We start from the raw sequence: 20375 nt of genomic DNA on the forward strand, positions 1-20375 counted from the left end.
GCGACTTTCACAAGAAAAAACTATAACATATGCTTTAAGTATTTTTTATTAAACAAAGCATAAGATGTCATGAGTCTGTTTTCAATGAGTGAAAATACAGTGGTCATATGTGATAGATGGTACAAGGTGCAGATGTCTATTGAAGCTTAACTTGAAAGTACAACCTACCCACAGGTGTGAACCTACCACAAGTAGAATATGCTTAAAACTGTTTGAGATGTTGTGAGAGTAGTAAATGTCTTTGCAGCATCAGTGGAATGGTGTTGTATTCCTAAAAATTAGAGGCATTTAAGAATTTCCAACAGCAACTCAACAGAAGAGAAGGTGTTATTTAAGTCAGTGTCACTGCTGACTATAGCAGAAAGAATTGCTACAGAGAAATAGAGAATTTTGTTAATGTATTGAATATAATATGTTAACAGGCTGTGAAAAATCAAAAAAAGCATATTTGTAAGAGATGCTGTAAATACGAACATTTGAAATGTCAAAAAGAGTAGTTCTCTTCACAGTTACTTATTTCTAAATGGGTTTTATATTTTAGAAATAAAGAGGTGGTGTAGGAAAAATGAGGAAGCTGCCTGCCTCTAAAATGATGGCATGTACAAAATGTACAAATGAAAAGGTAAAGTTTAAAAAAAAAAACAGCTTGGTTGTATTATGGTATTTTTAGCTGTCATTTGTTACAAGAACAAATGTATATATTTATTCAAACAGTTTAGATTTTTGTTGTTGCGGATTAGCATCTTATTTCAGACTTGCAAATGTATTTCCAGTCCATTTCAGGTTATCAGTCTGATTATAGTGTGCATTCGGGCTTCAGGGAAAAGAAATAAATAATATGCTACTGAATGCCTTTTTAAAGTTAAAATATTCTTCATTCTTTTTTGTTGAGTAAAAAAGTGTAAATGATGTCAGAATAGTTTGGAAAACCACTTGTCCTTGAACTTGATCGTAGCTCTGGAATTAAAGATTTACTTTGATCCATGGCAGGTGCATCAGAGATGCACATTGGAAACATATTCTTATGGCTGACTAAATCATAAATGAATACTCAAATCCCCCTGTGTCCTCTTCCACCTAGTTGTGCATGTTATTTACAATGGAGAAAAGCTTCATTGCCATAGGACTGAGTCCCTGGATACTCAACAGGAGTTGTTACTTTCCTTAATCTAGCAGAAAGCAGGATGGAAATATAAAGACAAGACATTTAAAAGGCAAAGGCAGAACTCCTTTGAAATTCTTTCAGATATAAACAAGTTTTCTTCTGGATGGAAAAGCGATGTCATAACCTTCTCCTGTATTGAAGAATGTTCTCATTGCTTTTAGTTACTATTGAGTATGAATCTGTACACAGAATCAAGAAGAGAGCTTGTTTTCCAGTTTCCTCTCTTGTGGTGATGTTATGTTAGTGTAAGATTTTCTGCTTGTAGAAGTTATGGATATATGTTTAGCACAGATTTGCATAACAGCATTTTTTGTGGTGGGTTCTGAACATTTGTGTAGATGAGGGCCTGACTTCATTTCAGTGTGCACTGAAGACATTTTTAATGATTTGTAGTGGGAAGTTAGCTTAGGTGATAGAGCACTGCTCAGCTAGTAGAAATCATGGTTTCACATGTGGAGTAGTTAAACTTCTACTGAGCTATCCTCTGGTAGAATCTTTTATCACAGGAGGGATGCTTTTATTGACTTAGAATTTTGGGTCAGATGTTTTAGCTTTGCTGAAGACCGCTTAATTTTTCAAAATCAGACACTATCAGAAATAGAATGATGCTTTTGCCCACCATTTGTTTATCTTAATTCTTACTCTATTCTTATTTAGCTTACTCCAAGAGTGAGACTGTGTAATCATTTCCTCTACAAAAGTCAGAGGGGCTCCAGTCCCTTTGATGTTTCAGAGGTCTATTGTGAAAAAGAAGTGAGAACCACTTGTTGCTTGAAGAGCAACTTATATGAACCATAAAGCATTTATTAAGAACAACTTGTTATTTAAGAAATTGATAGCCTGGCCCCTACAGACAGACTTCCTGCCTTTATTTCAGTATCATGCATCATCATGATTTAAAAATTACTTGGAAATGATGTTGCAGTGACGGAGGATGCAACTGGAAAAAAGTGAAAAAGTGCTCTGGGCCAGATGGATCATAACATAGATTCTATTCCTGTGTCATGACTAAAATAACTTTTTGTTGCATCATGAGAATGCAATTTTAAGGTAAATGTTGCAAATTGAATTTGCCTTTGGCATCTTTTTCAAACAGTAAAGAAACTGGTAGTGGACTCTTGCATCTGCTGAGCATTATGGAAATAAATGGACCAATGGGATTTAAAGTTTCCAACATAGGTAACATAATTTAAGCTTTGAAGCTATTTAAGGGACTTCGTAGTCAAGTCTTTTTTGTGTTTGCTACAGAGTCGATAGGAGTTCTTAGTTGTTTCTTTGTATTGTTTTGGGATTGTTTTAGTTTCCTGTACATTTGATTAAAAATCTGCCTGAAGTCAGGCTGTCTCAGTAGGATTGCGGCAGATGTGATTTTATAACCGATCCACTATCTCTGAGTGGTCTCTTTTTTGCCTCAAAAAATGAAAAATATTTGTGGCACTGAATCTGGACATCTGTGAATTGGACAGCCAAATTGCATGATTGGTAGAATGTTGTAGGGATATTTCAAGGTCCAGTTATTAAAAAAAAAAAAAGTGTTTAAAGCATAAACAGATAATGAGCAGGAACTTGTTCTTGACTTCTGCTGTTAACAGTTACTCTCCATTCTCTAACCATCTGCTTTTAGGAGAAAGATTTTGAAGGGTTTTTGCAATGTGTGTGGGTTTTTTTGTTTGTTTGTTTGAGAAAGTTACTTGAACAGTCCACGCTTACTTGAATTTATCTGGCTGCTGTAGTTTAACCTGGCAGGCAGCTCAGTGCCACCCAGCCATTTGCTCAGGAGAGAGAACTGGGGAGGCAAATGTAGAACTTTTAAGTTGAGATAAAAACCATATTTATTAAGACAGAAAAGGAAGAGAGAAATAACAGTAATTATGATAATAAATATGTATTAGAAAAAGTAAACTTAATATAAATAAATGTACATTAACGGAGCAAGTGATGCACAGCATAATTGCTCACCACCAGCTCCAGTGCCCAGCTGGTCCCTAAGCAGTGTTGGATCCCCTCACCAACTCCCCACAGTTTTACAGTTTTTGCACGACTCCACGAGGTATGGGATATTGCTTTTGCCAGTTTAGGTCAACTGCCCTGGTTCTGTCCCTCCCAGCTCTTTGTGCTCCCCAGCCCCCTTGCTAGCAGGGCTGTCTTATCAACAGTTATAAATATCTAATGGGCAGGAGTCAAGTGGATGAGGCCAGGCTCTTTTCAGTGATGCCCGGTGATGGAGCAGGGGGCAATGGGCACAAAGTGGAACACTGGAAGTTACACCTGAACGTAAGGAAATATTGTGAGGGTGGCAGAGCATTGGAACAGGGTGCACAGAGAGGTTGTGGGGTCTCCTCTGGAGATATTCAAAACCCACCTGGATTTCCTGTGGAACCTATTGTGGGAAATGTGTATTAGCAGGGACTTGGACTGGGTTATCTTCAGAGGTCCCTTCCAACCCGTTATTCTGTGAAACATCCTTGGCTTTGTACAGCAAACCATTCTTGTCTATAAAGTTACCAAGATAATGGAATCAGGGTCTTTATCAGCCTTTAAATGAAAGAGCAAGTGTTCAATACTTAGACAAGTACATTTCTTCCACCAGATTTTAGGAACTGAAGTTATGCTCATATCAACACACAGGTTTATGTTGATTGAAAATTCTTAGATTCGGTTTCTTGGCATTTTTGTGCCTGGAATGCCTTAAGAATATTTCTGAGAATTTCCAGAAACAACATTACATATCTAATCTGTATTTCCAGTGTTTAGAAATAAATGTGTTTGTTTTATATTTATTTTGTACTGTACTGCTTTCTGCAGTGTAAAGAAATGAGACCTGAGGGGTGCAGTCCTGTTTATGTGCCACATTGTCAGTATGGTATTATGTGATGGTTTATTTATCCCTAGTATTTTCTTCTAGCTAAGCAAAATGTTGCATTTCAAAGGCTGCAAAACCAAGCACTCCTTAACTAACAGATACTGAAGTAAAGATTGTTTGTGCAGTCTCCTTTTTTTGCTCATGGAATTTTGAATTCTATGGTCATGATATTTTGCCATAAAGACTTGTTTCAGCCATCAGATAGTCTGAATGACATTCATATGGAGTGGCTTCTCAGTGTTTTGTTTTCAATTTGCTGCTTGCATGTGGGCTTCTTGCTTTGTCTGTTGTTTGGTGTGGAAGTTCTACAGTAGGAATGGAACTACTGGTTGTTTTTCTGTTGCTGTTGTCTGTGAAACTCATCAGTATAACAGCTGATAACTTGTTGCATCTTGCTTAGATTAGAAGTAGTATTTTTTTCCATTTTACAGATTGGGATCACGGGGCATAGTGGTTAAAATCACAGATCCATTAAATGCAGTGCATAACTTTAAATTATTCTGGTGTAAATTTTCAATATATTTATCATTCATATGTTCGAAACCACTTCCTACAGACTTCAGCTGTGACTATAAGTAGCTGGTGTTTTTGCAGGTCGTGCCCTCAGATCTTACACCCAGGCCTAGGATCTTACATCAAGAACTGAATGTGAAGCATACGCCCTCAGTGACAGCCACTTACGATGACATTTCACAACTTGCGTACCATTGCATAATATCTGAGGGATGGTGTCAGAGATGGTATTCAGCTTGCAAAGATAGCGTGCAGCTGACTTCACTGTAGATATTTTAAATCCTGTTTCCTCTGTTGCAATCTTGTTTTGCTTTATCCTGTAGAGCAGGATGTTGAACTTGAATGGGCAGATTCTCTTCTACTTCAGCCCGAGCAATGCTCAGTGAATGTCATATGGCTCTATTGTAATCATATAAATAAATACTGTATCGTGGATAAAGAGATCCCATTTGCATTAGAGTGAAATGATAAACAGTTAACGTGGCATGCCTTAAGTCATGTTTTAAGTTAACAACTCATCGTTTGTATAACCTACAGTTGTGTCTCTTTTTCATAGGTCTGGCAAAGTGGATGCTGCAATATTTAAATACGTACTGGAAAAAGAAATTTATTGTTTTAAAATTCAGAAAATTTTAAGATTGAAACTCTTCAAGTGCTTTTAATTGGATAATTTAACTAACTTACTTATTCTAGTTGAATATTAACTGTATTTTGTTGAATTGATAGCGGTATTATATCTTTCTAGTACTGCTTAATCTTCTTAGTGATGTTAGAACTTTGGTGCCTTTCTCCCCTTTATGTAACCAATTCATTATTAAATCTCATTTCTTGTCGAATGTGGTTGAATAACTGTATGCCATCTTGTCAGTATAAAAGTCTCTCATTATTGGTCTTTTGTTAGCTACTTTTCATGTGGCTGGCCTGCTTTGGGAACAAAAGGTACTTGATTTTGATTTGTCCTTTCTTTATCTGTTTTTTTTACAGTATTCTCTTCCTGGATAACTTGATAGCTGAAGCTGGGCCTAAAAGTGACATAATATTTCTTCTTTTACACTGCAGTGGATGAATTTGCTTTGTACCTCTGCCATTTAGTGATTCACTTTTAAGACATGGTGAACAGTTTAGCAAAATTACCATTACTTCTCTACAGATTATATTTACGTCTGGATTTCTGTATTGTCAAACAGTCTAACAAGATGGAGGGTGGATAAAAAAATAATCTCTTTAGTTTTAATCCCAATAAAATGCAGAGTGTTTTCATGCTGGTAGAAAACCTGCAGTGAAATTTACATTGTATGTCTATTTTTCATTGGTGGAGAGCATTCCAGGTTCCTAGCTTGACAGGTGCAGTTTGTAATCATCTCAGGTTCTTTCGCTAGTCATGGATTTTTATGTGTTGTCATAGAAAAAAGAAATCTTGCCATTTTTGTGTTCATCATTAGTGAAGAACGTGACCATCAATAGAGGTTTTTACTGCTTTTATTTCCGTTTTTGTTTCCGTAAGTATAGCAGAATATTTTGTATGACTTTGCACTGTGGTTAGCTGAGGTGATGAGCTGGAGCAAGAGTGGAAGGGAGAAGACTCCTCACTTCAGAAAGATTTTGCTGCTGAATGGGGTAGCTGTATGCTCAGCAGTAAGTTTTCTGTCTCAGGTTTCTTCCAGCTGAGCTTTCTTGTCTGGGTTGCAAGTACCTTTTGATTGAGGTGAGAAAGTGTTTGTGCCTTTGTGTGTATACCCGTACAGTGGGGATGGAATTCTGATTCGGTGCTGAAGGTGGGTGTGTGGATTTGCCATATCTTGGCTTAAATTTTTGCTTATAATGTGATTTGTTGTTGCGCTGGTGGCTTGCTTTGGTGGGCCAGGTTAATGATAATTAGTGTCCTGGTGCTGTGATCTGAAATGGTCACTCATTTGTATGACTTGCATTTTGAACTATTAGCTGTCCTCTGTAAAACATGAAGTGGCGTTCCTTACGGGTATCAGACAGTTCACTTGTGTTGGTCTCCAAATCGAGTGAGGCAAACTAGCGTGTGTCTGCTGTTGATTCAGGTCTTTAAACTTCTAATGGCCAGAAGCACTGCAGTTTTTTTCCACAGGACTGACAGGCTTCAATTTTATCGAATATTCATAAATAGCTTGTGACACGTTTGGTCAGCTGCCCAAAAAGTGAAGCTGTTCAACCTATCTTGCACATTCAGGGAAGTTTTATCAGTGCTGCTCTACGGTGGAGATTCTTTTATATATCACAGAAGAATCTTGATTCCTCAAAACAAGTTTGACTTGTCAAAATACTACACTGTTGCCCTGAAAATGTGGCTGTGTTGTGAACAACACTAAAAGAGCCATAAAACATTGAAGTATGTTGAGTTAGAAGGGTGTGTAGTTTTGCACTGACTGACAGAATGTTGGAACCTTGCTAATTATTCGCATGCTTTTCTATGGGTTTGTGGTTTATTATTGTTGGTATATGTTAAAATAATGATGTATATTTTAAATGCATATTTTGATGTTAAGGCCCATGTTACAAAAAGGAAATGATCTAGGCACTTCAGCTCATATGTTGAACATTTGTAAGTGGATTTTAGAACCATGATTTTTATGGTGAATAACAGAAATCACGATCAAACTTTGGAAACTTAACCCTTGTAAAGGACTATATATTTTATAAGGGGTATTTATTGTCTGTCTACAGGATAGCTTTTTAAATGCTTTTCACCACTTTTTTTTCTGCATTAAATAGTTGAGCCATTTTTAGCTGTATAAAAGACAACACGTGGCTGAAAATTAGAGGGGAAATGGTGATAAGTATTACACTTCTGTCTTGCAAACAGCTGCACATTCTGTTTCTTTTCAAATGTTAACAAAGTAACTTGTACTTTATATGTCATGGGCTTGTCCTTTGGAACTGAAGGAGGGATGGCTTTTGTATTCTTCTGGTACAAGGAAATATTACATGATCAGTGTTGGTGCTGTATTTCTTCTTGAGTACTCAGTCCACTTCCCCCCCCCCCTTGCAAGAAGAATCTAGTCCCTTCTTTGTCAGAAGGCATGATAGGAATTCCCTTATCTTAGATTAAGGGAAATTTTAGCTACAATATAGTAGGAGCAGAAGAAGCAGGGAAACAGGGTGGCTAAATGTTTGCTACCGTATCATATAAAGAGAATGTATGTGTTTTGCAAGGTTGCAGAGGGATTGCAAGGTACAGAGGAGGGAGGTCCCTGTTTACCCTGTAAGTGCTTCTTCCCTTCCCTTCCCTTCTCACAGCGGATTTGTGCCTGAGGTTAAAACTGAAAAATACGGATGGATCATTTGTGAGAATATGACCAGACAATGTTACATGTTAATTCCCAGGCTAACAGGAACTTGTATAATAACGTTATGTGTGGAAAAAGCTCCTTGTTTGATGACTGTGAAAACTGCACTAGCTACAGCTCCATTATGGCTATTACCACGTTGGTGGTTTCGTTAAGTAGTGTGTACATGGGAGGATTTTGAACTATTACTACACGTGAATCTGTTGTTGCTGGGCAAAGCTTCAGGCACTAACTTTTGTGGCAGCCAGAATCAGAAGTCTGAATTTGGATACAGATTTTCCAGTCCTGATGTTGGATACAGATAATAGCTTCTTTGGGGGTTAAACTAGTTGATAAAATTACAGGAAATCCATAAGGAAGTAGAGATGTGTTCATACTACCGTAACAACTTTGTTGCTATATGAGATAGGTCTCATGGTTGTTGAAAACTAAACATGTCTTGCATATATTTGTGTGAGACCCTGCCTGCAGTACACTAGCCCCTGGGATAATCATTATGATATGACAACTAGAAAATATGCAGAGGGAAAGATTTAAGGGGAAAAAAATGCAAAATGACAAGCCTCTGTTTCAGTGTTTTGAAAAGAAGGATCAGAGGTACCTTTGCCTGTAGCCAAGGTTCAAGAGGTTGTAATCTACATTCTTAGGTATACCTTTGGATCTTGGAGAATTTGAGGTGTCATATTTATAGAAGGGGAAATAAAGAAATAAAAACTGTAACTTACAGGTCACTTTTAGGTATCTTCCAGACAGAATTGCTATCAGGTGGAATTGCTGTTTGAGAAGATGCTCATAGTTTGTGTTTGATGTGCATTTACAGTGTCCATATATGGGATTTGGTTTTATGATAAGGAAGAATGCCAAAGAATTGCAGAGCTCATGAAAAAGTAAGTGATGAGTAAACAAGACTTTTTGTGCTTTTTTTAATGTATGTATTTCTGTACATACATGCACATTATGTTACGAGGATTATTGTACCTTTCTACTTTAAACCTGTTTACATAGAATTTGTTGCTATTATGATTGTCTCATGTCTGCTTTTTATCAGTTCAGAAATAAGGATTGCAGTACTTTTTTCATAATTAGTTGCACAGGTTTCCAGCTGCATCAGAGTGTAACACTTCATCTGATCTGTTTCTTGATGATTGAGAGATCTGTTTTATACAGGTGTATTTTTTGGGAGGGATTAATGTATTTCTCAGTTTGGGGAGATTTTCTTCTTTTAACAATGTAAGTATGGACTGTCATGAAGGAATACTGCTATAATACAGTTTGTGGTTTTTATCCTTTTTCTATATCATGGTTTAATTCCTGTTTCCTCCTTTCTTACCAGTATGTAAAGAATCCACTTCAGTTTAGGAATATAAAGGAAGGTTTAAATCAGCTGTGAATTCGTTAACTTATATGAACATATTAAAAATATGTTATACAACCTTAATTCTGCAATGAAATAGGAGATCAAAATTTCATACAAAACTGTATTAATCTTACAGTCTGATGGATGATGGATGACTTTTTAACTAACAATGTGATGGATATATATATATATATATTTTTTTTTTTTTACTGTCACTGCTTTTTCCATTTGTCCAGGATTGGCGGGTCTCATCCTTCTATTTTTCCCTCTGCTTGATCTATTGACTGCCTTGTTTGCAATTATTTCTTCCTTAAGACTATATTCTACAGGTTTTCGTGTTTGCTTGGAAGAGAAAAGAGATGAAATGTTACAGATCTATAACCATTTACAATCTGCATCATTTTTTCGGAGGTATAATGTGAAGTATATGTAGGAAAGGACATTATAGGAATGAGCACTTTAGATGTTGTAGTTGTCAGCAGTATAGAAGGTTGGACTTAACCATTGTGTCACAGTTCTTGGAGGAGACAGGAATATTGTAAAGCTTCGTCCTTGTCATCCCATGAAAAGCCATGGGAGACTGATTCAGTCAAGTTAACATCATTAGGTACTAACAGAGCACAATGTAAAAGCACAGATAGAGATGTCAGCCTCTCCTTTTCATGTCATCTGTACCATAGCAAACATGTTTCTGTAGCCAGAAGCACACTGAGGAAGCGACATCAATTCTGACTTGCAAAGTACCAAGTGCCCATTTATGTGTCCTGTAGTACGAGTCCAAACAAGGCTCATCCTTGCACATCTAGATCCATAGCAAGGTGCTTTGACTCTTCTGCCTCTGTGTTCCAGATTGGAATTGTTATAAAATACTGGATGGGAAGTTAGTCGTGTTTCCTCTACATCTCTTTCTAAAGAATTGCCTGCTGCTTTTTTATTTTGCAGTGACAAAACATTGCTGAATACTGACTGTAACAGTGGTGGGGTTTTGTTTGTTGCTTTTGCACTATGTTCCACAGCTCTAAACTGGCTCGGTTATGACCTAAGGAATAATTGATAGGGATGAATTCACAGAAATAAGCAATGAACCCTAGGAAACCCATTTTTTTGACAGCTAATTTTAGTTAACTAGCTCAAGTTTCAGTTGGTGGTGATTAGGTACTCTCAAACTGGTAATTTACCACAATAAAAACTGGTTTGCAGAGGATTCATACGATTGTAAACCATGTGTAGTGGTTTATAATAGCAGTGTTGCGCATAGATTAAAAAAATATATACCCTGTCATTCAGCCAGTTGGCTGTGTGTTTTAATTCTCAGCATTCTACAATAATAATAAAACAGCTGGGGCAGGAAATTGGTCATTTGCTGGTAGTTAATGACTGATTTGTGTGTGTTTGCCATCTTCTAACACCAGCAGAACTGAATAACATTATATGTTCCCTTCTCCTTCTGGGTATGGAAATTGTGACTGAGTTACAGAAATTTTAGGGTATGACCTAGTCTATTCAAGATGGGAGAAAATGTTTCTCACATTTCTGGTCAAATTATGCTCTATTATGAGTATTTAAATAGAGATTTTAATTGTATTGTAGTGTAGGTTTAGGGTGAGGGGGAGATAATTAGAATCTTTTTTTTTTTTTAATTCTTGTAAAGTAGTTGTAGTAAAACTTCTTATATTTTACCTGTTTTTGTCTTGTGTATTCTCCTCTCACCTCCTACTTTCAGTCTAACTCAGCAAGAGCAATTCAAAGCACAGCAGGGCACAGGAACAGGAGTGTCCCCAATGATCATGAATTCTACTAATAACAAAGAAGTAGATATCTTACGGATGCTTACCAAGGCCAAAGATGAGTACACTAAGGTAAGATTTGCTATCTCAAAGTTCTGAGCATTTATTTTTTATGATACTGTGTTGCTAATCTGGTCAAATTTTACATTTTTAAATTCCATTATTTTTTTTGTAAAGTAATTTTACTTGAAGCTAAACTGATCTTTGAACAGAATGCTCTGTCATTTTTGAAAGTATGTATGCTTTGTCAGAATTTTCTAAAGATTGGAAAGAATTGGATTCTGTCAATAACTCCTGACAGGAGAATGTGAATGAGATTGATCATTTGTTGAATGCTAGGGTGTAAGGGTAAGTTTAAATTTGTTTTTGTTTTGACCTTTAGAGTACCCGTGCTTTAATACGTGAAATTTGTGCCCCCTTTTAGGGTGAAGTATTCAAAACTGCTAGTAGTTTCTGTGGTTTGTACAAATAATTTACCCTAGGGAAAACCTTTCACATTGAACTTAGTACCTTTAGTTGTAGTTGTTGTCTTTTTTAGACACTACTGGAAGTAAATGAAAAGGTTGAAATCTAGTATGAGCCAGTATGCTGCATTGGTCTTCTGAGGCTTCTGAACAGCAAAGTAACTAATGGACTAATAATGTTCTCTATTATTGGATAATCAAAAATGTTTTACTTTGGGGAATAAAAATCTAATAATTTAAACTATTCATATATATGCTGCAAATTGTTTCAGAGCCTGCGGGTTCCTACTGCTGTTTCCTGTATTTCATGTGTGTTGCCATGCAGTAATAAAGGTCGTTACGTAAGTGCTTTGAGTCTAGAAAGATGTATGTTTTAAACAGAAGCGTAGCAAAAAAAGGAGATAGAAAGTTATTTTTCTAAAGTGCAGCTTATTGTCTTCAAATAATAACCATTTGAGTTATGGTAATATGTATGCCTTCTTTATGTTGGTATAGTTTATTTTAAAGCTAGGACTTCCTTTTGTCTGTAATAAGGATTTAATGTATTAATAGTCGACAAATGCTTCCAGCTACTGGTATCTATTATTTTATCACTTTTAAACTCAATTATTATCTAGTCTTGGAGTAAAAGTGCTTTGATTGCTTAAATGTTTCATAATATAATTTCATTAAATGCCTTAAAAATGGAAAACTGGAAAAATACTAAGCTGTCTTCGGATACTATGAGAAGGATGTAGTACATGTTTTAAAAGTTACCTTCCACTTCGACATGATCACACTGCAAATCGCGATCAAGGAAAGGAAATTCTAGAAGACCTGTGTTTTATAGTTTCTTGATTTTTTTTAATCTTTCTTTTTTTTTCTGCAGCTGAGATCTTTACCAAATTTGCATCTTACCTCATCTTTAATCTTTCTGCTTGTAACGAAATAACATGAAAACTTTTCTGTCCAGAACATGAGTATTATTATCTGACTCCTTGTGAAATGTATTTGTGCTTTTTCTTGCTTAATTGGTAACACAAATTTAGGAGGGGCATGAAAAAGAAAGGTAGTGACAGCCAATGTAGTGTCTTATGTCAGTATGTTTCGTTGCAGTTGTGCTTTTTGACTCTTAATGACATTTACTTCCTTGTTGATTTCTCTTAAAGTTTACAGTGCTAACATGCCAAAATCAGTTATGAATTATGTTGTTCTTCTTTCTGAATTCTGTCGTTGTAGAAAATAAGTACTTCAAATTGTTGTTAGACTTAAGAATATCATTTTTCCAAGCATCTTAAGGGATTTTACTTAATTTTTAAATCCTAGGATATTTAAAAAATCTGAGAAGTGTTTTTAGGAGGCCTCATTGTGAGCTAGGAAATGGTTGAAGAGCTGCTAGGGTACGGAAAAAGTACACCAAAATGTGTTGCTCCTTAACACTGTGCCTTGCCTTGTACTGCAAAATAGAGTGATTTTATCTCTGTGTTATACAGTTCCTCTGTAGCATTCACCTGTTCAATTCACTGTCCTTTGATCCGTTAGAGGTCAGATTAGGTGCACAAGCTTTGTCACGATGTGACCAGAGTAACTGATACTTCCCTCTTCATTACTGGAGACACACAAACATCTTGTCTTGATAAGAACATCTTGTCTGGTAGTGAGCAGAGGCCTTTTGGCTTTTATTTCTGTTGACTGCTTCTTAATGTCTTTAAGCAAAATACTCCAGTGGTACTGCCCTGCTTGAACAGAAATATAGTTTCTAAGTTTTCAGTTGTCTTGATAGCTTTTGATTTGTCAGCAGTGTGAAAGACTTGATAGGAGTTCATCACCTCCCCAGAATGCCTGTCTTTCCTAAGGATGCTGTGCTGGATGATCCTTAATGGTCTGAGTTGGGTGTGAATGTGGGTGTGAATGTCTTGCTTAAGCAGGGCTCTGTCTGAAAATCCTTGCTGCTACTGCTCTCTTTGAGATGGTTCTTGTACTCCAGCTTTTCTCTTCTGCAGAGCACCTTGCACATTTTCACCTATCTTTCACCTACGGGAACGTATCCTTGTGGTTGCTTTACATCAGCTCGATTGAAATCTCACACTTCCAGGGATTCTTAGCTCTGCTTTGAAGTTCATGCAGCTTCAAAGTTCTCTGTGTTTCTTTCAACACAGCCACCCATCTACAAAACTACTAAATCCCATCAAGTCTTGACTGACAGTCTTCCAGATACCAGACCTTCTCAAATCTTATTTTTGTACTTGAGAGGTCTTTGCAGCTTGTTTCTCAGACAAGTTTCAGGTATAGACAGTGAGATGAGGACGTGACATGGCATTTGCTTTAGGACAGCTGTGCTACTTACTAATGGTACTGTGCTTGACCATTGTCTGATTCCTTTTGGCAGTGTCCTGTTCAACTTGAGCTTCATATTGCACAGGTAGATTATGAAATCTTCCAGAAGAGAGCAGTTGTCTAGTGTAGTCAGAGACATTTAAGGCAAACTTGTCTAAGACATCCTCAATTACATTCTTCTTTTTGATCAATGTTTGCCTTCTGTTGTTCTGTTTTTTTGATGTTGCTTGGTCTTCAGCTTGATCTTAGAACTTTTTAATTTCATACACATCTCATGTAGGAGCATAGCTTTGAACATGACGCATGACTGAAGCACTGACCTCTGAAGCAAGATGATGTAATCATGAAGTATTGTAGCACATCAGTACTCTGCTGGTTCTAACACTAAAGAGCATGTTGACATTTCTACGAAAGCTGCTGTTTGATGATGATGGGAGATTGTAGTCTTTTTTTTTACCTGTCCACCCAACAGTGGTTTAAATGTCAGGCTGGTGTTCCTTGTTTACTCATCAACTTGGCCATGCTGCCAGTGTGCCAAAGTGACCTTATATTCTGAGCTTCAGTAGTAGAAATCAGCGCAAGGCTTTTCTTCTTCAGTATATATTTCTGTATTGGATACCAACCTGCTAGCCATGTTATCAAATCATGAAAATAATACCAAATGAAAGTAAAACTCATCCACAGTAGCCCTTTGTGTATACTGCTATGGTTTGCATTTTCATTTTGCTGATGAATTGCATCTACAAAAATGCACACACTGGTAACTTTTAAACTCTCCTACTTCTCGTTTATATGCGCTCAGTTTTGGCACCACGTAGGCTATGGCAGTGGTATCTAAGGTACTCATGATTTCTGAAGAATTCAACCTATTAGCATACCCTGGAGAAATAACGGTCTAATCCATTTATTGAAAGTCTGTGGAACTCATTATGAAATATACAAGAGTATGTCATACATCATGTCGAAGAAGTTTATATAGATGCTTAATGTTTTTCCCCAAAAAGCCATACTGAAAAATAGCAGTAAGGAGGCATACTGAAGAAAAGGCAGCATCCTGTAGAAGGAGAACAATCTGGGAGAGAAGACATATTTAATCTTACTGAAGTGTGTGTTTGTTCTGTATAACATCATAATGGGATAGGAGATGTCCAAACAAAACAAAAAAAAAAAAGAGAGAATGATATCCACCTGTTTTAGTGTAGGTCAAATAGTGGCTACAGGAAGCAGTTATTTGAACTATCAAAATGCTTTAATCTGATAATTAACAAGTAGGATATTTAATTGCCATTAAGTAAATAAGAGACAACAAAAATCACTGCTCAGAAATTGGCTGAGAAAGTGAAGTAACAAAGTGATTTAAGCATAATTCAGTCATTTATCTTAGTGTGTTTAAAAAAAAAAGATTTCTCAAATTCAAGGATAACAACGTGTCAGCTGAAAAGAATCTAAGAAAATAATTTCTTTGAGCAGTGCAGACTGATCTCCCTAGGAGTTCCTGTGCTTATTGCTTATTGAGTAGTACATGAAAGTTCTGTCCAACCTTGTTTGCTTCAAGCAGGTTGCCTAGAGGCATCTTAATTCAGGTTTTGAATATCTCCACGCACTTCGGGCAATCTGTTCAGTATTTGAGCAGCCTTAAAGTTTTTGTTTTTCTTAAGTTTCAACAGAATTATGTGTATTTCGTATTTTGCCTACTGACTTTTACCTTTGCTGTCTTGACTTGGCTTTCTTTATTCCCTCCCATCCAGTATTTGTACCCTGAGCCTTCTATCCTGAAGACTAAGCAATCTGTGCTCTCTCAGCCTCTCTTTGCAACCATCTTCATAACCTCTCAGTGGAGTCCTGCTGGTCTATCTGTGTCTTCCTTGCTCAGGAAAGCCCAGATCTGGACACAGCACTGCAGTGCTTAGTAGACATAGCACACACCAGCGCTGAGTAGAGCTGAATGATCACCTCCCTTAACCAGCTAGCAGTACTCTTCCTAATTCATTCCAGGATGTTGTTTGTCTTCTTGTGTCAGCTCATGTTCGGCTTCAGCTGTTGGTGTCCCCCAGGGGTCTGTCTTGGGTCTGGTACTCTTTAGCATCTTTGTCAGTGACATGGATTATGGGATTTAGTTTATCCTCAGCAAGTTTGCTGATGACACCAATCTGAGCGGTGCAGTTGATATGGCAGAAGGTAGGGACACCATCCAAGTGGACCTTGATAAACTCTAAAGGTGGTCTTCTGTGAACCTAATGAGGTTCAACAGAGTAAAATGCAAGGTTTCTCATTTAGGTCAAGGTGATCCCCTGCTGAGAAGGACTTATGAATTCTGGTTGATGAAAAATTTAACATGAGCCAGCAGATCAGAAGAGCCCCAACTGGAGTACTGCATTCAAGCCTGGGCCCTGCAGCACAGGAAAGATGTGGATCTTTTGGAGACGTTCCAGAGGAGGACCACAGAGATGATGCAAAGGCTGGAGCACCTCTCCTTTGAGGACAGCTGAAGAAACTGGGCTTATTCCACCTGGAAAGGAGAATGCTGCAGGGAGGCTTCATTGTAGCCTTCCAATATTTAAAGGGAGTTTATAAGTAGGAGGGAAATGAAAATTTTATGCAGGTAGATAGTGATAGGACAAGGGGGAATGGTTTTAAATGAAAGGAGGGGAGATTTAGATTAGATGTCAGAGAGTGTCAGATATTTTTACTGAGAGAGTAGTGAGGTGCTGGAACAGGCTTCCCAGAGAGGCTGTGGATGCCCCATCCCTGGCAGTGTTTAAGGCCAGACCCTGGGCAATCTGATCTAGTACTTGATCTAGGAGTTGGCAACCTTGCCTGTGGCAAGGGGTTTGGAACTTGGTAATCCTTGGGATCTCTTTCAACCCAAGACATCCCACGATTCTCATCTACCAAGAGCCTTGGGTCAATTTATGCAAAGCTACTTTCTGGTCATTTGGTCCCAGCTTCTACTGATGCATACGGTTATTCGTCTTTGGTTTCCTTTTGTTAAACTTCATGATGTTCCTCTGAATGGCACCACAACCATCTGGTCTACTGACTACACGTCCTTATTTTGTATCGTGTGCATGCCTGCTCTGTCTCATCAGTTAGGTCATTATTGATGTTAAACAGTGCTGACCTAGATATCAGACCTTGAGGTATACTTACTAATAAGTAAGTGGTCCCCAGTGTCACTTCATGCCAACAATATTTTGAGTCCAGCAGACCAGGCAGTTTTCACTCCTAACTGTCTGCTTACCTAACCTGCATTTTTATCTTTGGTTTGCATCATTTTTGCATCAGTTTGTCTTTGAGGATGTTATGTGTCAAAGGCTTTGCCAAAGTCAAGCTAAACAATATTCACTGCTCTGCCATTATCCACCAAGTCACTCATCTCCCTGTAGAAGGTTATTGGTTGATCAAGTGTAATCTTTCCTTTGTAAATCCATTCTGGCTACTCCCACTCACTTTATTTTCCTTAGCATGTTTAGAAGTGACTTCCAGGAAGATTTCTTCTATCCCCTTCCCAGAGATTGAAGTAAACTGGCATGAAGTTCCACAAAAACTTCCTGCCCTTCCTTGAAGATGGGAGTAATACTTGTGAAACTTGTTTTTTTTCTAGTCCTAAGTTGTAGGTATCTCTTAAAAAACAAAAGTCTTCTCAGTTCCTTGGTTTCAGTCATAGCTAAAGACAGTGACTTCTGAAGTAGTATTTCATATTATACTGCAGTAGTATTCCTTGTATACCCATTACTTTTTAATTTTGTTGACTAGATTCTTATTTTTGGTACAGTGTAAATAGAACTATCTTATTCACTTTTTCCTATTCCATTTTTTTCTTTCTCTTTCCTGTGGTGTTTTCTGCACATTTTTTCTGAGTTAAATGATGGCCTCTCTCCATGTCTCTGAATGTTTCTAGTCATCTGTCTCTGCCTGCTCATTTATAAATACAGTTATTAATCCTGACATATTTAATAAGGAAACATATTCATTCTGCAAGTTGATTAAATCTTAAATTATTTTTTCTGTGTGAATGTACAAGTTCCCACATTTTGGAATGTTTATTTAAGAGAATCTGAGTTAAAATTTCAGTTTTTAGCAAAAAGCATTTTAAATACTCTTTGTATGCACATAAATCCATGTATCTAAGCTACTTGAGGCTGTTAAAGGACTAGCTGACACTTGATATGGGAAAAACGTGTCAGATTGATTTTGTGTTAAGGCCAGGACAAGCAAAAGATGAGAACTGAGTTTCAAACTAAAGGGAAGCCTTGTGCTCAGAAACCTTGAAACCAAGTGTTTATTTTTACACCTTATTCTTTTAGAAAATAAAATTGTAGTTACAGTTCTTTCAACAGTATAACACCTCATAATCAGCACTATGGCTGCTGTTTTTGGTAATTGAGTACCTAGCTGTATCTGGATTGTACTACAGGAGGGAACTAAGGAAAGAGGTACGGTCATGCTTATTAAAACACACTCTTCTTCTGTTTCAGTGTAAGACCTGTTCTGAGCCAAAACAAATAAGTAGTTCCTCTGCAATCTGTAACAACCCCAACCTAATCAAACCAATTCCAGTGAAGCCTAGTGAAAATCAACATCAACGAATATCTCAGCAAAGCAAGGTAAAGTGTTCTGTCCATGTTCTAACTAGCATTGTTGTAATCAAGTAGCTAACTGGGAGTACTTATTTAGACCAGAAGGTCAGTGCAAGAATTTGAGGTAAAACCACAGTAAGGATTTTTTTTGTAATGCAAAACTAATCTGTTTATATATTTAAAAAAAAAGTCTGCTTACATCCACACACACCATGTGATGTGGAAGTACTTAAGTTATAGATGTACCATCCTGATGAAGCAGTAACAAAAACAAAAAGACAAGACAAAACACTTGTTTTTCAATGCTGAGAAGCTGCTTTCATCCCAAGTTGATGTAGTCAATGGCTGAACCACATTTTTTGTGTTCTCTGTCTCCAAGAGAATTTAGGTAATCTAAATAAGAAAAGTCTTTCGATACATCTTCATTCTATGCCATATTGCAAAAGCTGAGTTCAGTCAACTGTGACAAGGAGATGCACAAGAAGTGCTTTGCACAAGGGGAGGTTTTTGTCTTTCATTAATGTTGTACAGATAGCTGGAAGGGTAGATGCTCTTTTGTGACATTTAAAGTGAAACCACGGCTATCTTTCAGATTCACTGGTTTTGTCCCACATTAACAGCTTGACAGTCGTTTTCTTGCCCTATTGATATGGTGGAACTACTAGAAGTTGTCTTGGGAGAAAATAACACAGCAGTTTTCATGGCTTTTTCTTGAAAACTGATGGCTAAATATTGTCACCACTTAATGTGATTTACCATGCATGAGATAACTACACTTAATGTGTTTTTTTTGTCCCTTCACAGAATGCAGATGCTGAACCACAACACTTGTCTTTGACAGCCCTGTTTGGAAAACAAGAGAAAACAGATGTCACAGAACCACTTAATAAACAGCATCAAGAGAACCTTCCTGTTAGGCAGGGGGTGGTACGTTCTCTCTCCTATGAAGAACCTAGCAGGCATTCTCCCTGTGCAGAGAAGCAGCTTTGCCCTGCTATTCAGAAGCTTATGGTGCGTGGGACAGACCTTCAACCGCTTGCTGAGTTTCCTGAGAACCGACTCTGTGAAAATGGCAGTATCCACCCTGTGGGTGAGACTTTCACAGGGCTCTTCCAACCTGTGACTTCTCGTGGCATTGCAACATCTCACGTGGTTCAGGATGCTGCTGGTACTCAGAATTTGTTACAGAAATTACAAAGTCAGTCAGGGTCAATGGCTAAAATGGATCCCAGTGCAACAGGGTCTGTGAACTCAACGGCTTCTGTATTCAGCAGGACTCCTGCTGCAGTTGGAGCACCAGCAGCACAGATAAGTAATATGACCCAGCCACCTTTGGTATATTTCAATGGTTCCCTGCCAGGTCAGACTTTAGAGTCTCAGTCGCTTGGTAAAGAGCAGTCCAAACTTCCTAGACAGCCAGTTTCTCTCTCTGGTGGTCAGACGGCCAATTCTGGGGTGATATCACCTCAAGAGTTATTGAAGAAGCTCCAGATAGTGCAACAAGAGCAGTTGCATGTATCCAGCAGACCAACGTTGGCAGCTAAGTTTCCTGTTGTTACTCAGAACCCCAACACCTTGAAGCCGCTGGATTCCTGGATAGAAAAGACACCGGGTACAGAAAAGCAGAGCTCTCTCTTTCAGGTAAGTAGACAACTTCAGAATCCCTTTTTTTAAACAAACAAAAAAAACAACAGTTTTCTAAGTTTTTAAGGACCATTCTCTCTGTTTCTTTTTGGCCAGTATATTCTTCTTTCTGCCTTACTATGTGTTGTTGTCTGGCACACGTGATTCATTTTGCAGGTGATAAATTTATCAGTAGTGTAAGTAAGTTATAATTTACCAAGCAGTGATATTCTAAATTCCAAGAGGGATGTCTCTTCTACATCAGTAATGAAGAAAAATACTGCAGTTATGTAGTTTTTCTTTATTTTTTTCAGATGCATTTAGAAAAGTCATGTGGGTGTCTGTGGCCATGCTTTGTAGTGTTTTAGGTGTAATAGTATTTTTTCCTCA

The 20375-nt window shown here is 37.6% G+C and overlaps 1 protein-coding gene across 3 annotated transcripts in view; it reads left to right on the plus strand.

Annotated features, from left to right (window-relative positions):
• DCP1B (decapping mRNA 1B) overlaps window positions 1-20375 on the plus strand; it is a 41930-nt gene that overhangs the window by 12368 nt on the left and 9187 nt on the right. For 2 of the 3 annotated variants that reach the window (XM_065742587.1, XM_065742588.1), the window contains 4 exons: window positions 8679-8745; window positions 10939-11074; window positions 18261-18389; window positions 19167-20003. In XM_065742587.1, the coding sequence (XP_065598659.1) occupies window positions 8679-8745; window positions 10939-11074; window positions 18261-18389; window positions 19167-20003 (1169 nt within the window). Of the gene's footprint in view, window positions 1-8678; window positions 8746-8945; window positions 9089-10938; window positions 11075-18260; window positions 18390-19166; window positions 20004-20375 lie in introns of those variants that run through there. The other variant, XM_065742589.1, reaches the window with a different exon arrangement.

Source organism: Cyrtonyx montezumae, unplaced genomic scaffold (assembly GCF_038088225.1).
Source record: "Cyrtonyx montezumae isolate F1298 unplaced genomic scaffold, pur_monq_1.0 scaffold_3, whole genome shotgun sequence".
NCBI classification, from domain to species: Eukaryota; Metazoa; Chordata; class Aves; order Galliformes; family Odontophoridae; genus Cyrtonyx; species Cyrtonyx montezumae.